The sequence below is a fragment of the Dromaius novaehollandiae genome, chromosome 3 (assembly GCF_036370855.1).
Source record: "Dromaius novaehollandiae isolate bDroNov1 chromosome 3, bDroNov1.hap1, whole genome shotgun sequence".
Taxonomy (NCBI): domain Eukaryota; kingdom Metazoa; phylum Chordata; class Aves; order Casuariiformes; family Dromaiidae; genus Dromaius; species Dromaius novaehollandiae.
This window is the reverse complement of record NC_088100.1, coordinates 94,681,915-94,705,628: the sequence shown is the minus strand read 5'-3', so window position 1 is coordinate 94,705,628 and position 23,714 is coordinate 94,681,915. Positions and strand designations below refer to the sequence as shown.

Here is a 23,714-nt window from a genome sequence, read left to right as displayed (position 1 = left end):
GCAGACAGAAACCTCATGAAGCTCAACAAGTCCTGTATCAGGGACAGAATAACTCCATGCAACAATATAGGCTGGGTGCTGACTGGCTAGAAAGCAGTTTTGCAGAAAAGAACCTGGGGTCTTTGTTGACCACTAACTGAACACAAATCAGCAGTGTGCCCTCGTAGCCCAAGAGGCTAACTGCATATTGGGCTGTATTAGCAAGACTGTAGCCAACAGGTTGAGGGAAATCATTTTCCTCCTCTATTGAGCACTTCTTAGATCACAGCTGGAGTATTGTGTCCAGTCTGGGGTTCCCCAGTACAAGAAAGATATTTACATACTGCAGTGAGTCCAGCAGACAGCTGCCATGATGTTTGTGGACTGGAGAACATGATGTAGGAGGAGAGGCTGAGAGAATAGGGTTTCTTCAGCCTGAAGAGAAAGCTAAGTTCAGCCTTTTGCTGTCATCAACTACCTACAGAGAGGGTGTTGAGAAGATGGACCAAAACTCTTCTCAAAGATACACAGTGGATGGACAAGAGAAAATGGACACAAGTTGCAGTGTGGGAAATTCCAACTCAATATAAATAGAAGAATTTCTACCACTGAAACAGAAGCCCAGAGGTGGTGCAAAATTTCCATCCCTGGAGAGACTCAAAACTAAACAGGTCCTGAGCAACCCGCTCTAATGATCTGCTCTGAGCAGGAGGTGGAACTAGATGACCTGTGGAGGTCCCTTCTATCCTACATCCTACATGATTCTGTTCTATGAATTCTTACCTTTGAAAATTCTACCCAAACCTCTGAAGTCCATTTGATCAGAACAGTTAAAGACTACTACATATTTTCCCAGAGCCTTTCCCATGTCTTTCGTCGTTTCTGTTTTACCAGTTCCAGCCGGTCCTGCTGGGGCGCCTCCCATGTTCATTCCCAAAGCCTGAGCTAAAGTTATATAGCACCTATAAATGTTAATTTGTATTATTAAATAATATGAAATATATATTTCACATATATATGCATATATAACAATAAGCTATGTGATAGATTCTACAACTGTTATGTTGAACCATTACTTCCTCAGAAATCAGTTCCATTGATGTCACTGAGACTTCAGGAGACTTCAGGGTGGTAAAAGTCATAGAATACACCATTTAATTCTAAAATAAAAAATATCTATCTTGCATTTATCTAGCCGGTTACAAACTGTGACTATTAGATGAGCTAACATATTAGTGCACTCCACAAAATAATTTAATTATCATTAATTTTTTATCTGCCTTTTGCAGGTAAAAAGAGCAGATTTTGCTGCTGAATTGTGCCACCTGATCATAATCTTTAGGACCTTATTCTGTACACATTTCATTAGGTTAGGTTACCTTTGCTTAAATCCTCAAGCATGAAAGAATGAGGATATATGGTCCCCTCCACAACACACAGGTAAAAAATGAAAAACTTCTTGGCATACTAGTATGTGAATCTAGCAAGACTTGGCAAGATCAGAAGGTAGGTGTTTTACATCAATTCAGACCCAGTATACTATCTCCAATAGCGTCTGATAGTCCATGCTTTGGGGAAGAACCTGAAAATAACATGAGAGTAGACCCTTTTCCTCATATATATTCTCAGCTTCCAGCAGCGAGTTGCTTGAGGATGCTGTGGGCCAGGTGTTAGTTTTTAGCAGTCACTAATAGACCTATTCTCTGTGAATATTATACCTTCTTCCATGCACTTAAAACTTTCAACCTCCACAAAATGTGAGGGCACACAGTTTCACAATTTAATTATGAATTATGAGGAAAACTATTTCCTTTTGATTTAAGCCTTGTAAATTTATTTGGTGACCCCTAATTCTTTTTTTTGGGGGGGAGGGGGGAAAGGAGGCAGGTTAAAAAAAATCCCAATTGACCTGCTCCACACCATTCATGATTTTGTTGACTTCTGCTACTTCTAAGAGACCTAGTATTCACAGACCACCTTCTTGTATAGAAGCTGTTCCATACTTCTGAACAACCTTGATGCTCTCCTCTATGCCTTTTAAACATTTAAATTCACTTCATTTGATATGTTATGCCCCATTACCTTAAGCACAGTTCTCTTCTTACTAGTGTGGACCCATGGAGAATTACTATCTATTGTTTGGTTAAGCAGTAGGGTAGAAGTTTTTATGCTACTGTTGACATTTTTTGTTCTTTGAATTTTACAAAATTTTGAGGCCACCTGTTGTTAATACTGAATTCAAATTTAAAAATTCCAAGAAAAAATGCTAAACTTTATTTTTTTAATTCTTAAAAAGTCAAAAATACCATGTTAGTTGTAAGTGATTCTTTGTTATGATTTTCAGCCACAGTAAGTTATTACAAAGTAATGTTCAAGGAATTAAATGACAAAATTTCTACAGAAATGACTGGGTATCTTCACCGACAAATCAACTGAACATATTCAACTTTGAATGTATCTCTAATAATGGTATTTCTGTTTTTAATCAATAATTGAAATACTAGTTAATAACTAGGCCCTACAGTCTGGCCCTATTGGTCCCAACAGTCACTGGAATATTTCATGCCAGACTTGTACTGGAGAGAACTTGATGTTTTCTGCCCAATTCCATTAACCAGTAAGAAACTTTAAAGTGACATGAAGCTTTTACTTCTACAGGTCTACTGGGGTCAAGATAAATTTTTGAGTAGAATTTAACATTTTTTGCATCAAAAATACCTGACTGTTGAGGACAGTACAGTCTGCTGCAGAAATGGACTGAGCAAACCATGTATATTGTCACAACAGAAGTCTTCTCTCTTCTGGAGAAATAAAGGTGGTCCAAAAATTGTACAGACCCAAACTTCACATTGTTAGCAAAGAAAGTGACTGCAGGTTGGAAGTTATTTTTTGTCAAGAGGATCTTTTTGCAAGTGAAGTATCTTTTGGCCTTCTATTTTCTCATTTGGCCAAAAGTGACATCTCAAGAAAGGAATACATGGAGGAAGATATTTGACAAAAAGGAAGCCATGAAACTCTCAAAAGGAAAAAGAAAATTCTTAATCCACATCTGAATTTAAGTCAGTAGTTGTTGCTTGCTTGCCTGGCTACAGAGAAAGAATGGCAGAAGACTGCACGCAGAAGAGGCTTTATCAAAATCTAGATTCCTATGGGCAGATCTAAACTGTTTCCCAGTACTGATAAGAAAAGAGACACAGCCTGGTTGTCTTAAGACTTTTGGAGACATTGGTAGCAATAAAATCCTCACAGGATCTTTTGTTACAGAATTTTAAACATTTGACCTAATCTCTTCTTCAAAATAGAAAGACTATATTAATATACAGTAGAGTATATAATGATCAAGTTCTGTTACTAATGATTTAGTTCTGTTACTAAAATATTTTAAGAGTGGGCACTGATAATATTTTTCTAGGAATTACTAAGCATCCAAATTAGTGACATTCTATTTTACAGTATGATTAAGCAAATGTATGAGATGATTTTCATTAATTACCTGGCTCACACAGTACTTAAAACAGGATGTACCTCTCTGAAGATATTATGATAAATAAATAAGATATATTTAAAAATTGTTTATTACATGTAGTTATTGTTTCTAACCTGTCTGTAAGAGGCGTTATAACCAGACGATCAGTGCAGCCCAGAAATTCATTTTGGTAAACAAAATCAACATCCGTAATGCATACCAAGACTTGATCGAAATCCTCCTTAAAATAGAATCTGGACTGCTTTAACCATTCAAAATCAGTTGGTGATTTGATGTGCATTTTTACCTTGAAGAAAGTAAACAAATGTTCATGTTATATCTGAGCACATTTTTATTGCCCTTGATAGCTACAATATAATGATAATCTGTATTAAGAGAATAATCAGTGACTACTCAAGCTAAAGTTTTGGTGTTAGTAAACTGAAATACATTTAAGCATTGTATAATAAGTATAGATGTATGTTCAATGAATATTAACAAATATCCTGATCATTCAAATGAATAAATCTGTCCGTTAATCAAATAAATCTTAAATTGCTTTGATAATGCATCTAACCATCCAAGTGAAATTAGCAAATGCCATTCCATTAATCCACCTAACAAACTGGAACAAAGGGCCTGATAAATGAAATAAGGAATGTGAGGAGGGAGGCATTAAAGTCAAATTATGTGGAATTTATTCTAGTAAGCTTGTGCTGTCAACAGCAAAAAAAAGTCAAGGATGTATTATTAAAGGCTGGCATTCCTCAAAGAATAAAAGAATGCAAAGTACTAAGCACAGTCTAAAAAGTTCAAGCTTGGGACAGGCATCATTTGATGATTTTAGCAGTTGTTTCTGTTTGTCTGCTGTGTATTCTCCTATGCAACCAATAAGAGAATCCTAGTAAGTTGCTCTCTAAAAAGTAGGACAGACATGAAGAAAAAACTAGGAGAAATGGAAGATGTTGCTATCCTTGCTGTCACCCTAAAATGGGTGGACTTAAAGTGCAACCTAGTGGATACCTAGCCCTATTACAGCCAACTACTGAGGTTGTCTAACAAGCCACAAGGAAATTATCTGTGATGATAAAGCCACAACACCCACTCAGACTCAGTAATTCTTCAAGAAACAGAGAATTGAAACATTCTAGGAAAAATGTAAAAGTTTGGATACAAAATGTAGATGACAGAAATAATAGATTTCATTCTAGTTTAAGCAAAAATGTACTATTTTTACTACAGTGAGACTATGCACATCTTTGTCTTATAAACAGATGTATACACATGTGTAGTCATAGCTACCACATATATGAAAGATTATCGCTATGACAGAAAATATATTTAATTTTCAGAAATCAAAATCTGTACTTTACCAAATCATCAAAAATATCACGCTGATGTACATGAATGGTGACCAGGGTTTCAAATTTCACTCTGTCAGACTTGGAAAGATCATGTGTGGTCTGGCTAATCAAAGTATTCAAAATATCCAGAAACCTCGCATTGGTTACTTGCATGATTTTTCTGTCATCTTTAGCGTTGTGTAGAGCTTCTTCTGCATCATGTGTCCACAACATTTGAATTCCCAATAATCCAACCTACAAATTTAATATGTAAGCAAATAAAAAAAGAATCGTTTGTTGAACACCAGACTTACAATGCCTTGGGTGTAATAGCAACAATAAATTATGGTGCAGAGAGTCCCAAATTATCACTGGACCCAGAAATGGCTATCTCAGCATGATATTGTGCCTGAGTTAAATGGTTCCGCAGTGGGACTGGAAACTCATGAGAAAACATTTTAAATCTTTTATGAAAATTTATGTCACACAAGCAAGTTAAGTACAATTCTCAGTTTCACTTACAAGCCATTAGAGTACTCCAGTGATATAAACATAAATGGTCTTAAATTGTGTGGAGAAGTCCCTCTGAAAATTTCCCATTGCCAGTTCACAGCTAATATAAGAACTTCAAAAAATTCTATACATATTCTGCTGAACATGGGATGGATTGCTATCAGGCTAACATACTGTCATGTTGGGATAATAGCCCACTGAACTACTTTGCTTCCAAATAAACCTAGAGAGTAATAGGAAGTTGAGTGTAAATGGCAGTCTCAGACTGATTTACAGCATCAGGCATGTGTATGCTAAAACTTGGGATAGACAAGAGGTATGCCAGTACCTTTTTTCCCCACATTTTTCATCCATTTACAGAGCACCAAGACCTAAGAATTTGACTTATCTACTCTTCCTATTTTTCTATCTCTTTATATCTGCAATGAGTTCATGGTTACACAGACTGTGTAGCAGGAAATACTTTACCATTATAGAGCGATTAGGCTATCACTAGTAGCATTTAAGGCAAATTTATGATAGAATAACAGATAAATTAATGAGGAAAAAAAATTTTTTGTAGTATTTGTAGTATTCTGACCAGTTTCTTCTGCGTTCTAACACAGCTTTTCATTCTCTATACTTTAAATTTCTTGGCCCAAGCCCATTTTCTTCTTTTTCTATCCCATATCTGTTCACCATTTTTAACACAGATAATTCTTTGAACATGTTTTTTTATACAATCATAATCTGGAAATATTTGCATTGGCAAGGCATGGGGAAGAAGATCTCTACAGATGGTAATTAAGCCCCTTTTAAACATCTGAAATTCAAATAAGATAGTCCTTATCTGTTTAAAGAAAAGTGACAGGCTTCTAAAGCAAGTACCTTAAGGTAATACACGACTTTGTTATAAATACATATTTTATACATGTAAATATTAAATATTTTATACATAACAATATTTTATATATACGTTCTATATACATATATGTATTACATAATATTTTACATATTAAAGAGGTTCAATACCCATCACAGAAAATATAAGATGGACTTCATATTCCCCAGGAGAAGACAAATCATTTTAAAGTTTAACTATAGGAAAATATAAGAAATAAAGTTATTATAAGAAAAATATTATGCTTTCTATAGATTACCAAAATTGAAGTCATTAAGGGTTGCCTGCTACAAAGTAAATCCATATCCTTGTTTCCTCTATGGTAGCTTCCTCATATAAACCTCAGTTTACATGCTCTTTCCATCCCGCCTCCCCTATCCCAGACTACACACATAAATCCACATCCTGTATTCTCACCTGTGCTGGGAAGTGATTAAGAAAATTCAGCAACTGATATCCACGGTCACTAACTTGGTAATACGCTGCTCTAATTATGCCATGCAATGAATTCTGTTGCACACGCAACAAGTCTAGCAACCAAAGCTCTACTGGTCCTTTTGCATTCACTGGAGTGTCCAACTGAAAAATTAATACAAGTAAAAGGTACAAAATAGAACACAGTTACCAAATTTCTCTTCAAGAGCATTAGTTACAAAATAATTACTAAATTTCTATTCAAGAGAATTACAGATTTAATTTCAATAAACATGGAAATTTACTTATTGAAGATAATCATTTTATTACATTGATCAATTAACAATAATTCAGTTTAATATATACTTATTTAATAATAGTATGATTTATCTATTAAGAAAATTTCTGAAAAACTATAAGAAATTTAGAGAATTACTGGAATTTTTTCTCCTTCTCTTGATATGACTGCCATTATGCGATCATAATCCTTTGGGTGAAACTGTACTTCATTTATATTGTCAGATATGGAAGGCAGATGTGGCTGTAAGAATAATTAAGGACAATTAAGAAGTCATTCAATGTAAATATACAATATTAACAAAAATAGAAAAAAAAATCTGAAGTAAGGTTATTCTGCAAAGGTAATTGAGCTTCAGGCCACCTGTATGTAATAATTACAAAAATGTTTGTGTAGCATTGTACCTCCATCAGCTGTTTGCTACAGTTTCCAGAACTGAGCTAGCAGAATAGATTGTATGAGATCAACTATTATATCTCAGTCAACTCTAAGCAACAATCCAAATTAGCCAGACTAAATTTGCAGTATGCAAAACAGGAAAGCCTCACAGGTACCTTCTCTTAGTTTGACTTTCGAAGCACTAAGCTCCAGCAAATCATGAGACAGGACAATATTTTAGAGTCTTCAATTTTGAAGATTTTTTAGATAACACATGCACACTTCATATTTTAAAGACTAACGAGAGACAACTGAAAATTTCTCCTTCAAGCAAAAGTTACAAGAATAAAATGGCTAGATTTTAATTCATTAAGTGCTTTCCCATATTTAAAATTGTTAGTTATAAGTAGAAAAAAATCACTAAAGATGTACCTGAATTGTATGAGAATCACTTGCTTGTCCAAGAATTTCAAGAAGGGCGGGATCAGAGACAAAAAAGAATCTAGGAAACAGTAGCCTTTTCTTCTCTAAGTATCTTTAAAATTAAACAAGATTTTTATTAGAATTTTTCATCTCTTTATTTTTCTACTTAAGATGCAAAATAAGAGTGAAATATTAAGAATATTTTATTTTCTACAGGTATAGTTTTAATTCAAAAAAGAATTTGGCACATGCTAAAGTCAATCTCTAAGGATAGCATTTTAAGAACACACAAGTAAAGTTTTGAATAATGAATACTTTTCAAAAAGAATAAAAAATTTTAAACATGCTTTGAACTGTCACAAAATTATTGGCTCATACATACACAAAGCAAATTGGTGCTTGCTCACTAACTGTACTGTACTTCCTTCGTAGGACCATACAGATCATCACCCCTGGGTGCAGGTGTATTCTCACAGTTGAAGTAAGAAATATGCTGAATGTTGTAATGACCTTTCCAACCACCAATAATTCTCAGAACAGTTACATAAAAATTTATGGGTTTTATGTGTAATTTTAAATACTTTTTTTTAATGAATATGGACAGTAAACAGTTATTGCCTACTTTGCCCTCAGATCTTCCAAGTTTGGTTACTATCTAATTTTATCTGAAAAAAATTACACAAACTGTAATAAAATCTTCAAGTATTACAAACACAAATTCCCATTCTTGGGAGATTATCTAAGGATTACCTAGAGAGTTTTGAAGAAAACTAATTACAGGAAGTTTAGGCAACTGTTCTCCTATTGCTAGACATTGAAGTATGTTATTCTGAAGTAAGTGGAAACTATAGGTATAATCTGGAAAAAGCAGATTCCCTCTCCAGATTCACACTTAGAAACATTTCAAATATTTGGCCTGTAACAAAAGTGATACTAGTTTTATATAAACTATTCATGAAATAATAAGACATTAAAAGCCAAACAATTCCTACCCTGTAAGTGATTTCTGACACGCTTCCAACTGTTCATGTAAATGAGGGAGAAGTTGCCCCATAGTCTCATCTCCAACACAGCAGTTGATCACATTTGGGTTTTCATGTGCTCGTTGCATTATTTTTATCCATGATTTGTCAATATTCTGAAAGCGTTTTGCTTCCTATATATGATTAAAACATTAGTACTTTCCCAGAACAGTCTGTTGGAAATAATTACAGTTTTTAATCCATAATAATAGACAAGTATTATAAGTTTACCTGGGGTAACTGCTTTGCAATATCTCCCCCTACAAAAACCGCTTCGAGATAAACCCAGAGGTTCTGCACAACCAGCCATTCTTCAATTATGTCAGTAGAGCTGCTTAGTTTATAAATCCAGCTCTGAATTTCCTTTTTAAATGGTGCATTGTATCTAAAATCAAAGAGGGGTAATAAAAATTATTTAATTCTAAAGGAAGCTATTATAAAGTAACAAACGAAAATGTTTACAATGGTAAAAACACTTGTTTGACTTCAGAGAGAAAGAAGAATCTCCTAAAAACTTTGTATCAACTTGCTTATATTCAAATATATTGAGAGAATAGATTGTTGTTACGAAAGTTTGCCACTTGAGGGAAGTTTTTAATCAGCCATTTTAACTTCTGGTCTTTTTTTACTGGAAGGATAACATTCCATCCACATTTACTGCTGATTAAGTCTAATAATACAACTGCTATTTCATTCTGTTTAGGGTCAACATTCAAAAATTCTGAAAATACCAAAAAAAACCCTTTTAAAAGTTACCTATTGCTGAGTAAAGAGCCAAGAATCATTAAACTGTCCTCCATCAAGGTTATAATTTCTGCTGATTCAGTTCCCTTTAACAGTAGCTCTCCTCTCCCTTTGAATGATGAAAAGCTCAGAATTTGGCCTCCCCAACTATCAACTATTTGAGATAGTTTGGCTTCTATATCCTTTTCCTTTATAGCAGATATGCATATATCCTGCAAAGAAAGAACCACTTTTTAGCATCTACATTCTTCAGAAATAAAACCTTCCCTAATATTATATGTCTAATAATGGAATAATTAAAAACAATATATGAAATTTTATTAAGCAGTAAGACATCTATCACACAAATGCAGAGACTACTCTACCCGTTTTAATTGAAATCTCACTGAAATTAAATGTATGAATAACTGAAAAATACACACTTCAAAATAAATGCATGCAGATTCCATTTCTGTAGCTTCACATTTTGCTATTCATGTATCAACAGATTTCTGAATCATCATTTCTATATCTTTTTTTGGATATTAGTGATATGGACTCACTTTCACATGAACGCTTAATGTCATCATATTTCAATTTACAGAACCAAGGAGCAATTTAGGTTGGAAAGGACCTCTGGAGGTCATCTAGTCCAAAGTTCTATTCAAAGCAGAGCTAAATTCAAAATTACATCACCTTGCTTGAGGTCTTACGCTTGTAGTTTAGGCACATGCACTTGGAATGCTTCCATAAAATCAAATGAAGTATGAATATAATATCATTAACATATATATTTACCCTATAGAACTTCCCAAACTCTATCCAGAATTTTGTTCAGGTTATGTGGGAGATGTTTTGAAGATGTATGGTTCAGAAGAAGATGTAAACATCTAGGAAAGTATTCACATTACATACTAAGAAGCATGGAGTTTTCTGCGTAAAATCTGTGATTTGTTTGCAAACCTTTAAAACAATCACTGAGTAAAAAATTAAGTGACCATGATCTTCTGAAATTTTGTTTGCTTTTTATGTTTAACATGGAGTAGGAAAGTTATAGAATATAGGGATAGGAGGAATGTGGAGAAATTATCTAGAAAGGTCTTTCCAAAGATTTCACAGCTGCCACCTATGTCTTTGTCCATATGGGTAAGAACTTCTAAATACAATGTAGTTTTAAAATAGTGTGGTCTAACTGACAGCTAGAGTCTTTAATTACATTAAAATACAATTTTTAGGTGATCATTTCATAAGTAATCATTTATATCATTTTTTCTGATAATAAAAAATGAAAAAGCAGTGAAAATGCATATACAAACCTCAATATCATCTTTATGTTTAAGAAGTGGTGCTTCCATGATATTTTGAAGGCAAAAGGTATCAGATTCCATGTCAAACTGATGTCCTGTTGTTTCAGCTATACGATTCCAGTGTCTCTGCTTCATTGCTTTGTTGGTCATCATTTCCAACAAAGGACAAGACTCACTAAAATCATCAATTCTTTTCTTGAGATCTAAAAACGCTTGCCAGTTTTTGATTCCTTTAGGTAGCTTACGGCACCTTTAGTTGAGTTAAATTAATATAGTAGTAAATGCCATGTTTGCCAAAATCGGAAATTTTTAAAATGTTTTTAAAACAAATGAGGTGAGATTATTTTTTTTTTTAATTAAGGTCAACATTTTCTACAAAAGAATGACTGTAAAACTCCAACTTGTGTAAATTTATCTTTTTAGGAAAAACTAATGCAAATTCCCTCCTAAAAAATGCACAATATTTAGCAGTTTTAACCACTGATATACTCTCTGTAAATAAACAGATACACTGCAGTTTGCATGAACACATATGCCACTTAGCTGTTTATCATTATAAACTCTGTACTGGCAAACAGAACCCTGCCAAATAGGCTGATTTCACACATGTAATCCTTGCACAAATGTAATATTTGCTTCAACTTACAATAACAGTAATGCACATTGCACTTGTATATTATCATACCACTTCTGAGAAAGACAGCAAAGTTAGAAATACATGACCACTTTCTCCTCTAGTTTGCTAGTGGTCATGAAACTATTAGCTAAGAAAATGAGAAATGAGACATTTTTAACAGGGAGAGAGAGAGAAAAAAGAGGTTAAATGAATAATTATTTCTTTGACTCCACTTTTATAGATTCTATCCACTAAGAATTAAACAGAAGTTGACTCACCAAAGCAATCTCCTACTGCAAATAATAAAGTATTCCATCGTCAGGAAAAGTAATAAAGCCCGGTTCGTATTTCCCTTGGTTATGCATTCTTCATCCCTTAACTCTCTACCTCCTACTGAAACAATTTAACGTCCTCTATAACCAAGCAAGATACAGCGGTCTGTGTCTGGTTTAGAGTTATGTTGGTGCTGCCCAGCCTGACAGTACATTCATGTTTGTTAGCTGCCTGGTTGCTGTCTAATGTTTAATATCTGCCTGCCTTTCCCTGAGGGGAGAAAAAGTACTTTGCATCTGTTTGCTCCCTATTGTAAAGTTTTGGCTTTTATAAAAGTTATAGGTGCAAATGGTTATTTTGTAAGAAATCTGCCAAATTAAGTTAAAAGTAGCCAATAGATTAAATATATATATATATTCAGAAAGGCAGAAAAGCAGGAGCACAGGCAGAGTCAGTGATATCACAGATCAACCTTGTCCTTAGGAAACAACGCAGGCTAAAAATAACTGATTTTTTTGTTTTTTTTTTTTAATGAGAAAATGCAGCCTCTCTTTTCATTCACTACTTAATGTGAGGTTAATGTGGGGTTCAGTATTTAGGGCATGGGAGTCAGAGGTGGCAAACAGGCAGATTTTGAACAGCATGCTAAAGGTCCAGAGCTCAGAACCCTGTTACCCTTACTGAACCTTGTGAGCCAGGAGACTGTTTTACACAAAGATGAGATACTACCCATCAGGTATTTGTCAATATCTTGCTTCTTAGAGACAATCTTAGTCTGTGACATTCTAACAGCATATGCAACCTCCAGTTTGGGAAAGAAAAATCCTCTTTAGCAAATATTTCCTTGAAAGGTTATTAGTCCATGGTTAATGTTTCCCCTCTATGAAATTCAAAAACAATGCAAATCTAAGACCCAACCTTCAACTCTGGCTGTCGGAAGCGCAATTCCAAACTACAGAAATTCTTCACTTACTGATTATACGCATTAAAACAATATATTTGATACAATATATCAGGTAACCTTCAGGAAAATATATATTACATTTTCTACTTTGAAAAAAGTTTGTTTTGGAATACAAAGTATATTCCAATTACTTACTAAACTACCAGGATGCCTTGAAGTAGAAAACAGTAACAGAGAAAATCAATCAAGAAATTTCACATTCTGTAGCACAGATGCTCTCCCCCAAGAGGTAAGATATATTGGCAAAATGGATAATGAAAGGATATGATTACCTTTCTTAAACAGATGGGATGTGGCACACTTAACAGCAGCTTGAGGAAGAACTATTTTTACTAACAATTTTCTCTTCACTACAGTCATGCAAATAACTGCCCTTCTATATACTGCTACATGAACTGTTAAGCTGTCAATTTCAGAGAGTAATGTAACTCAGCACTTGCTGAGCTCTATATTCCAGCAGTCAGACTTTATCATTATCTAAGATTGATTTAAACCTCTTTAATAGGCTTGAATTACTCTGTGACTGCAATATAGATATACTCTAAAATACCAAATGTTGGCACAACAGCAAGTGTGTATCAACTGGCCATTTATTTTGGAAATTTGTAAAGAGAGATTCTGGAATATTGTTCCAATATGAGCACTGAGAGGAAAGAAGTGCAAAGAAAGCTGAAGTTGTTTTAAGATGGAGCTTGCCAAGCTTATGAACAGGATTAGATAATGCAGCAGGATAACAGGGGACTAGACTCAATGATGCAGTCATTCTTTTGTGAAATAATCCTTGTCTTAATCTTCTGTACTATATTTTTCCCCAAAACAGTAACAACAGTTTTTAAAATATTAAAAATTGAGTTAAATTAAAAGGTTAGAAAATACTTCTGAATCAAACTAATTACATCTTAATCCTTTCAACAATATCAAAAACATTTTAAGCTTTCAACTTTACTGTAATGGTCTGTAAGATAACTTTTTAACAAAACCATACTATATAAGACACTGTTGAAGTATTTCAAATGGCACAAATGTTTTAAGAATGGGATAAAATATTTCAGAAGACTCAGAAATATTATTCTTACATTCCGCACTTAAAGTCAATGAGCTAATCCTCCTAGTCGAGGAACTTGCCTTTTCCAAATAAACTTCTGGCTATCTTCTTGGTGTAGATAAGGAGATACACTCTTCAGTTCATCATATGCCTTTCTATTATACAACTACAGGTAAAAGGCTGGTTAACTAAAATTATAGTGAGATCCCACTCCTCGTTAAAGGGCCCAAATTACTTCATGATAAACCTTATTTATGGAAGCTTTGCATTTAAATATATCAAATAGCTTTATTGAAGTCACCTAATTCTTAATGCATTTAACATCAGTTACAGTTCATATCATGAGCACACCTGTTTTGAAAATCCAGAAGTTCAGCATTAATTTTTTCAATATCTACATCTGTCCAAAGTATCTCATAATAACCACTGATGTTGTTCATTACAGTATCATATAAACCATACAATTTCTGGAGCAAGCCTAACTCCTTCCTACAAGAAAAAAAATATTGTATCAACAATTACAATCATCTGTGTGGATAGCCCTGAACACTTAAATATGTGATATCTGTAACATTATCACAATGTGTTGAGGTAGGTCAATTAGATTATGCTTCTTAATCTGGAAAAAAAACAATTTATTAATAAAATCCATAAAAAAGAGTAGACAGATGGTGCTGAGGACCCAATAGCCATACAAAACATACTTTAGAGTAGTTTTGCTTTGGTCTAGTTCTAAAAAACTTCAGTTTCATCCAAAAGGAATCTTGTTTACATACCCAGAGCTGGCTCAGAAGTGCAAAGTAAAGCATGGCAAGTGGGGACAACTGGTCAATTTACTTCAGAAGCACACTCTGGATATGAACTAAAATGTTGATGTAAATACAGCCAGTGTGAATCATCATCAAACCATCAAAATGGTTAGTGCAGAAACTTTAGAACTTGATTCTCATTAGTGCATTAGCTCAGAAAATTTAACTTTCATAGACCTCTAGTTACATATTCCATGCATGATGATATGCAGACCTCTCCTCTCCTTGTTTGTACCACGTCTTATTACATAATACTAATTTATTCATACACTTACACAGGTCTATTTCTAGGACATTCTATTCTGCTTTTCTATGCATAGTCCTAAGAGCAAAATAATCTGCTATGGTTCTGTTAATAAAATAAATAAGTAAAATCATTCTCTATCAGCAAATTCTTTAGATCTCTAACATTTTATTGCTTCTTCAGTTTACCCCAAGCCTTTCTAACATACTTAATATACACCTAAGACAGCTGTATTTCCACAGTTACCTGACTTTATGTAAAACTTCATAGTCTGTGACAGGCAATCCAAATAACTGTTCACCAGATGAGTACGTGACAAACTTTCTCCAGAGTTCATCAAAATTAACCTGATAAAATTAGGATTCATACAGGCAAACTGAACACAGATTTTTTTAATTTAAAATTTTCTAATAATAAATCATTAAGCAGTTCTAAAGTTGTCTTAAAACAATCCTATTAGGGGCATACTTATATATCTGAAAAACCACTTTAATATTTTTGAAGCATTTCTCATGTAATATAATACTCATATCTTGAGTTCAACTAGTGAACATGTATATAACAAGCAATACTTTGAAGAAACATTTTATAAAAATAGGATGTGCAATTAATTCCACATCATCCAGGCAGAAGAAGGAGAATATTTGTATCAGCTGGTAACATATGCAGCCTGAAAAGAAACACTGAAGAGTGTCAAAAATAAAATTACTTTCAGAAAAAGTATAATGACTGTCAAACAGAAAAAAACAGATGTAGGATCAATATAGAGAAAGGGAAGAATGATGATTTTGGCAATTACTATCCATAAGTATAAAGTATTTTCTTGGCAAAATAAATGAAATATGTCTGAACATCAAATTCAATCAGAATCACTCAATTTTCAGTACGTTAGATTCAATGTGAGGTTTGAGCAACTTCTGTTAGTTTGCTAGTGCTTTTCATTAACTTTCAATTCACTTTTTAGAGTCAATGCTACACAATATGCAAGACTGACAAAAAGTCCTGTTGAAAAAAATCTCCAAGTTACTATAACCCACAGAGAAGGGAAAAAGGATTAAAAATAGATTAAAAAGTGGTTGTAGAACCATAAACTCAGGTTCTCAACAAATTTTAAAAGGCAAGGCTTGCCTTTCAGCTCTCTGATGGAAAATATCTCTACAAGAGGAAAAGACAGGCTCAAGCAACTGGCAAGTAACTTGGTTTTCTTTCAGTCCTTATCAAGTTGTACTTGGCTCTTCCCTGTTTTACTGCTCTTACTATGTCATACAGGTAATCCCTGCTCATGAAAAGTGAAGAATGAAGCAAGGTTACTCATCAACCATTCCCTCCACATTAAGGAAAGCACTGCCTGATAGAAATTAAAGTGTAGTTAACAGAATACTATGTAAAATATCCATCAAGACCTACTGTGGTAAGTAGGTCTTACCAAAGATTGTAAATAGTTCTTTTTCTAAACTTGTTTTGATAAACAGCAGTGGATCTAATTTTAATTACTGGAAATTTAGAAGTTTATTTTCTTACCTGAAATATCTGTAGCCTATTACTGGCTTCTTGAGGTGGAATATTCGGAACCATAGGTCCTTCCTTTTAAACAAACAGTTAACAAAAATTGAATATTAATTCTCAAGGTGACTGAAGGCATACTGTATATTTACAGATCATCAGAAAATGCACAATTTTTTCGTAGCCAAAATCAATCAAAGTTTTGTGTCTTGATAATGCAACAGTTACAATGGTGACTCTAAGAGAAGACAACTTTTAAAAAACTAAAAAAAATCTTTAGCTTTATTAAATTTACTATCAGGAGACAGGAGACTCATCTTTCATACTCTGTTTTTGATGAAAACAAAGTATCCAGTGAGCAGCTTCAGACAATCCTTGTAAATGCTGAGGTGCGATCAAAGATGCCACAACATGTACTAGAATTTTTCAAGTAAGATTTTCTGACTCATTAGAAGTTAGTCATGTCATGCATCACCAGGTATTTTTTTTCTCTTCATTTGTGACCTGTTTTCATTGCAGTTTCTTCAGATTGCACAAAATTTCTTTGCGAGTACAATTTGTGAGATTGAGAACAAAAGGGCAAAAAGATTACATACTAGCAATTGCATTTCTTCAAATACACTGACTGCAATTTTACACTGCAGGTTGTGTACACATTACAGAAGTTAGAATCACTTAAAAACAATGCCCATTAGCTTTGTGAAAGGGCTCCCCAGTCTCAGCATCAACACAAATAATCAGCTATCTTCAATGTCACTATGTCACTAAAGGCAAATTTCACGAATTAGAAAGGCCTCTAAGAAAAAGGTCACAACTTCCCTCAATTTCTTTCACTCAAAAAAAAAAAAAAAAACCAAAAAAAAAACCCAGTGAATATGCTGAAGAAGTAGAAAAGGAGGTTAGGAAGCCAGGCTCTTCAAAAGTGGTGTCCCAAAGAATTATGGTCATGATTTCCCTTTGAAGCATGTCTGTAATGACCATGCTAATAATTTCAAACACTCATAAGGGAGGACTCATTTACTAATTCATTTAGAGGATTTTTGAAATTTCTGAAATTTGTGTGTCATTAAAAATAGCTGATTTTTCAAGAAAATTCTCTTACAAGATACACAAAGGCAGATCTCTCTCTGCTAAAATCAGGGTAAAGTCACAGATTAAGTATAATTATGCTTCACTAATCTTACAAAATATCAAAAACATAATAAAAGCTTGGAGAGAATTCTGTGATACATTCTATCCTTTTTAGATAACAAGCAATTTTTTCATGCTCCTGTAGGAGACACTGTAACGGAAAACATGGTTCTTGATCCTGAAACTTATATTAACTTATAATTGCCTGGTAACTGCTATATTGAAACTCACAATATAAAAGACAGATGGTAAATCTATCCAACTGTTACATTTGTCCTCATTTGAAGGAGGATCATTATTAAAACACAGATCATTATATAACCTAGTTTACCCATACCCATTTTAGGGTTTTTTTGAATGCAGCATTCCATCAAAAAACACTAAGGGTAGAGAACAACATAAGCAGAAATAATGACAGAGATAGGATGCCATTATTGTAGCCCTTGAGGAAATAATACAGAAGCACTTAAACGCTAAACAGCACTCACTGGACCAGAAGAGATTTCTCTTCAGTGATCAAAACCAGAATCAAATGGTACACTATTGTGCAGCAGCACAACCTACTTTTCATTCAGAGACAGAGGTAAGCGATCTGACTAGCATCAAATAGCATTTATGTCGCTGGGAAAAAATAACATATAGATAAGGAAATGTATATGCTTGGTTATTTTTTAAGCAAAATCCTGCCTTCCAAGTTTTGTACCACTGAGTCAAGGAATAAGTAACAGTTTTGAAGAAACTATTTCTGAACAATTAAAATCAGCATATTGATCATAAACCTCTGAAGAAAAAGCCTGGAGTGTCAAAAGGTAGGACTATGAGGTTACAGCAACAGGAAATGAGGCCTTCAGTCCAAGATGTAGTTTAAAGTGGTAGGACTGTGAAATAAAGGTGAACAAATGTCAGCTGAGGAGCTCTTTTACAGGAACCAGAAGGGTTGTATCCATTCTGCTAAACCAAATAAGGGCAGGGCAATGAGAATGAGATCTATGACAGGATCATCCATACTGTACGATTATTAGCATGCTCACTGAATGGTTCAGGTCTACTAACATGCTCCCAAACAATACCCAGGTACAGTTCAGGGAACTTCACAGACCACAGACTTTTCCCAGTCTGCCCAGAGACTGCCTTCCCAGAAGCAGTATGGAAAAAGACATCCTGTTCTGGAGAGAAGAGTTCTTCCATATATACATGAATCATGCCATGGTGCATGACCTCAAGGCCAGGCGACGGGCCCAGGTCCATTTTATTTTCTTGTAAAGATGAAGTCAAAGAGTTTAAAAAGAAGAGTTTGACCTATAACCATGACTGCTTAGCAACTATGACATTAAACATTCATATGAGTAGCTCAGCAGATTAAAATTCTGGTACCCAACTGATGTAAACCAAAAAAATTGCAGAACTAAGTACAAATCTTACAGACAACTACTAAATTCAGTTACCGTCTCATATGACGTTTCAAAGTTTGACACATCCTCACGAAAAACTGCAACTGACTCTAGTAGATTACTCTTAAATTTGGGCTGAACTTGAACCAACTCATCTTGAACACTGGACTGACATGCAAAAGATTAATGATCAAAGTTATTTAAAAATTAGGAACAGATATTTGAATTATATATAAACCAAAATTATTACATAAAAAGTATTAAAGGTCTGAACAAAAATGAATGATCTTTCAGCTAAACAGGCAGACTTATTTTCTTATATGGTGCTATATCTTCAACTTTTGAGTTGTAAAGTGAAGTGTAAAAAAATCAAAATAAAAGAAACAACTCTCTAGCAAGCAACAACCACCCCCTTTAAGTGAACATGTTTCATTACAAGGAAAGGAGGAGGAAAAAAGGGGAGTTACGGAGAGAAAAGAGATCTTTTTTCATTTTCTATGCCTCCAGAAAAACTTCCCCCCAAAAAGAGGCAGGAAAGTAAATTTAATTCTATAATGTGTGAAGACATGAAAAGCGATGTTATTTCACAGGTAATCGATTCAGTCATGCATTTTTTGTAGATATGTAAGTTCCTTTCACCTTAAACAAGACCTCAGCCACCAGGGTCTGCTTTCTTCTGCATACACCCAGGGTTAAATCAGCTTAGAAACAAGGTCTCTGAAACTACCCTAACCTCATCTACAAAACCAGGAATATAGGTAATGGACAAACAATCATTACAAATAGTTTTCTGCCACAGAGCTTCTTTATTGTAACCAAACAAGAAAAGAGAATGAACACAAATAACTGAATATGTTTAGGAGCAATTAAACGCAAACTATCCCTGTTCATTATTAAAGACCTTTTTCTCTTTTTAAGTGCTTTTTTAGTTCTGTACCTGATTTAAAAAGCTTGTATACACTATGGTATTTCTGCTAGAATCTTATTCTAACACTGACTGGCATACTGCCTTCAAGTCTAAAACAGGGCATCAAAAGTAGATGGCCCTATTAATGCATAATGTTTTAAGAGGACATGAATATAACTGAGCATTGCAGCCATATGCTGGGATAAATGGAAAGAAAATCAACTGAAATAGCATAAAGTCTGAAAATTTTTGCCTTAGCCCCATCTGACTGTATGATATTCAGGTAACTAGACATATCCACTCTTTTCCCAGACATTCTTCCTGCTACAATTTTACATTGAAGATGCTCTAAAATTGACATTTACCCAAATAAAAATTTGGAAAAAGCAGTCCAGGAAGAATGAGATGTTCTAGCCAGGGAGTGTAAAGACCAGGACTGACTGTTAATTGGGACAATAGCGGCAACCAGATCTGTTGTGACCAAATCAGAGTTCAAATTTTCAGGGATTCTTGGTAGTAATAGAATCTGTGGAAATGCATAAAACCATTGAACTGCTAAAGCTAGTGAGCCATGGTTGCAGCCATCTCTTCCCTGAAATGTTCTGCAGTTATAAGGAAACTTATAAGCAGCGCCACTGCTTTGTCCAGTGAAGGTGATTTCAGAAACTTGGATGATGAAACATCTTCTTGTCCAGCCAGTTCCTTTTCTTGACCTGTATAATGATCAGCAGCTAATGATTCACAGAGCCAAAGGCTGCAGCTCACATATACTTGCAGACTGCACAGATCAGCTTTGACTGGCTTCTGCAACAGGGGCTTGCAAGTACACAAGAGCCTCAAAGATAGATAATTAGGTGGCATTTACTTCATCTGATTTCTGAAGAATCAGTGGACAGGGATACCCTTACAGAACCAGTGAATGGTTAAAGAAGGGAAACAAGTAGATACCTCCGCAACTCATCTGATCCATTTTCTACATTCATTTCAGGATGAGATGATGCACACTTTAATTATACACAAAGATTAGTTGAAGCGTATACACATGCATGGTAGGTGTCAAGTTAGATGAGATGAGTTTCAGTGCCTGAATACTGCAATGCATCCAAGCATGTTGTGAACCCTGCTCTTTCTTTGATTCCTGTATGGCCAGAATGTTTTCCATTTGTGTCTCCACTAAAAATGTGTCCGAAGAGATGTATAGAAATGCCTTTTCACTGATTAAGTAGAGAAAGAAAATGATGTCTCAGTTCAAAGGTGCACAGATGCAAGAATAGGGAAAAAAAATTACCATGTCTAGTGGATGGTATTGAAAAGCAATTCTACACCAAAGCAAGGCAGTCTTCTTACTGCATGTAACATATCAAGGACCAAGGCTAATAAATTCCATAATGAAATAAGAGCTAAGCACTACCTTTTTAGAATACCTATGCGAAAAAGCAAATCCTGTTTTCCTGAGGAAACTGAGGAAATCTAGTATCTATTACTTTGGTATAGAAACACATGAAATGGTCTAGATTTAAGCATCAGAGCACTCTTACTATACTCATAGAGATACATCTGGAGTTTCTCTAGAAGAGCTGAGTCTTGGCAAATTTCGAATAGCATAGGGAAGTTAACACCTCTTACATTTAAGGAAGTTTATTCTTTTTCTCCCAGATGGCTTAGCTCTTTTTTTTTTTTAAAAAAACCAACTTATTCTTTCTTCAAAAGCATGAGAGAAAGGCTCAAGGTGCATGAAATGAGACTGGAAAACATGTTCTGGAGTCTTTTATAGATTGGGTAATCTGTGGGGCAGGATCCAGCTGGATTGTTCCATCAAAGCATCTATACATTTCCCTCTAATCTTTATGCTTCAGGAGAATGTCCAATAGATACCAAGCTTTTGAGGGTGTTAAGTCTCTCCTCAGCAACTAAAGCAAGCCTACAATCATTACTTAAGGGTAAGGGCACCAAATGCGTTTCTTAAAACCACATAATTTAGGATAGTAATCTTCCTGATTATACAAGAATGAAACAAAAACTGAAATGGAGGACAGAAGAAAGAATGAAGTAATTAACTTCTCATTTTCTTATAGCTTTTAAAGATATATCTAAAAACTACAAAAATATTCAAAGTACAGTTCTATAAAAATAGAATTAGAAAATGAACATACTAATCAAAAGTATAAACACTGGTGGTGAACTGACGCCAAGAGCAAGACGACAGACTGCAGTGATAATTGTTCCCACACTTTCACTTTTACTCTGAAAGAAGCACATGAAGACAAATGAAAAATGACAGTTTCCTATACTTACAGCTTTGGTCTGTAATTTATTAAAAGAATATCTGAGTGTATCAACTCCTTCTGATTCCTCTTTTGTAACCTCAATTTCAAATCTGTTTAAAATAGCATAGGCTTCCTAGATGAAAAAAGAAATCCTTATAAATGATGCATTTTAAGTTCATGCAGAAGAGGCATTTTAGTTTTAAGTTTTAAGATGCATTTTAATTTGAAGAAACACATTAATTTTTAAGAAACATTTTAAAGCAAATCTGTTAGTGTAACCGAGGCACAAAAATATTAATTTCTTTTAAAACAAGAATGTTGAATGTAAAGCACAAAAATTGCAAAAAATACTTCTTTAAGGAACATGTCCTGGATGAAATACTAGGGGGAAAAAAACATACAAACACAAGAAACTGAATATTAAAAATATATAAAGTTTTATCATCTCAACAGTATCTTTTTTCCATTACCCGAATGTAGGTTTTGATGAATTTTTTCAACTCTGAGTAATGATCCAGAGTAAAATACATATTTTTCAAATATTTTATCATCTCATCTATATAATCTTTATTACTACATTTGCCAAACTAGCAAATGCCTCCATATGTAGCTGTTATAGGTGAACCTTTCTTATTCCTTGTCCTCATTTGCAGCAGTTAACAATATACTTCACATATTTCCTGTTTTATCAACCTCTTTGTACATATAGCACACAAATTGTTTAAAAATAAGATCATTATATATTTTCCCATCACATAGGCAAAAAATTTGCTAACAAATAGCAGTGTAAAATATGTAAGTTGGTCCCTCGATCTATGAATCGTATTCTGTGCAGTTCGAGATGACTGATAAACACAAGTGTTTGTTCCATGAATGTATCTATATTTAGAACTCCCTCCTGTTTCAGTTTACATCTCTATCACAGAATCACTGAGTTTGGAAGGAACCTCTGAAGATCACCAGTCCAAACACACTTGCTCAGGGCAGGATGGACTAGAGAAGGTTGCTCAGGGCTGTGTCCTGAGGAACATGGGTAGGGTTTTGAATACAGTCAAGATGGAGACTCCACAACCTCTTTATAACTCTCACTGTAAAAAAGTTTTTTCTTATGTTTCAGTGAAACTTCCTGTTTTTCAGTTTTTGCCCATTGCCTTTTGTCCTGTCACTGGACACCGCTGAGAAGAGTCATACTCTGTCTTCTTCACTCCCTCTCATCAAATTCCTCCCCAGGTTCAGGACTTGGCACTTCCCCTTGTTGAACTTCATGAACTTTCCTCTCTGCCCATTTCTCCAGCCTGTTGAGGTTCCTCTGAATGACAGTACAACCCTCTAGTGTATCAACTACTCCTCCTGGGTTTGTATCGTCTGCAAACTTCCCAAGGGTGCACTCTGCCCCATTGTCCAGGCCATCAATGAAGAGGTTAGAGCGTTGGATCCACTATCAGACCCCAGGGTACCCCACTGGTGATCGGCCTCCAACCAGACTTTGCGCCACTGATCACAACCCTGTGACCCCAGCAGTTCAGTCACCTTTCAATCCACTTCACCGTGCACTTACCTAGTTTGTACTTCATCAGTTTGTCAATGAGGTTGTTATGGAAGACAGTGTCAAAAGCCTTACTAAAGTCAAGATAAACAACATCCACTGCTCTCCCCTCATCCACTGAACTAGTCATCTCATTGTAGAAAGCCATCAGGTTGGTCAGGCATGATAATCCCTTTGTAAATCCACATTGAACACTCCCAATCACCTTTCTCTCCTGATTTTTCTTACATCAAGCCCTCCCTTCAACCTGTTCCAGTAAAAAACCATAATGC

At 34.6% G+C, this 23,714-nt stretch overlaps 1 protein-coding gene across 1 annotated transcript in view; it reads right to left on the bottom strand.

Annotated features, from left to right (window-relative positions):
- DNAH8 (dynein axonemal heavy chain 8) overlaps positions 1 to 23,714 on the bottom strand; it is a 167,913-nt gene that overhangs the window by 85,846 nt on the left and 58,353 nt on the right. The window contains exons 31-45 of the mRNA XM_064509531.1: positions 21,925 to 22,029; positions 18,777 to 18,890; positions 16,219 to 16,281; positions 14,944 to 15,044; positions 13,996 to 14,133; positions 10,756 to 10,996; positions 9,473 to 9,672; positions 8,948 to 9,101; positions 8,687 to 8,850; positions 7,704 to 7,806; positions 7,032 to 7,136; positions 6,599 to 6,760; positions 4,819 to 5,043; positions 3,580 to 3,752; positions 763 to 941 (exon numbers count right to left, since the gene is read on the bottom strand). Of these exons, the coding sequence (XP_064365601.1) occupies positions 763 to 941; positions 3,580 to 3,752; positions 4,819 to 5,043; positions 6,599 to 6,760; positions 7,032 to 7,136; positions 7,704 to 7,806; positions 8,687 to 8,850; positions 8,948 to 9,101; positions 9,473 to 9,672; positions 10,756 to 10,996; positions 13,996 to 14,133; positions 14,944 to 15,044; positions 16,219 to 16,281; positions 18,777 to 18,890; positions 21,925 to 22,029 (2,227 nt within the window). The remainder of the gene's footprint in view (positions 1 to 762; positions 942 to 3,579; positions 3,753 to 4,818; positions 5,044 to 6,598; positions 6,761 to 7,031; positions 7,137 to 7,703; positions 7,807 to 8,686; positions 8,851 to 8,947; positions 9,102 to 9,472; positions 9,673 to 10,755; positions 10,997 to 13,995; positions 14,134 to 14,943; positions 15,045 to 16,218; positions 16,282 to 18,776; positions 18,891 to 21,924; positions 22,030 to 23,714) is intronic.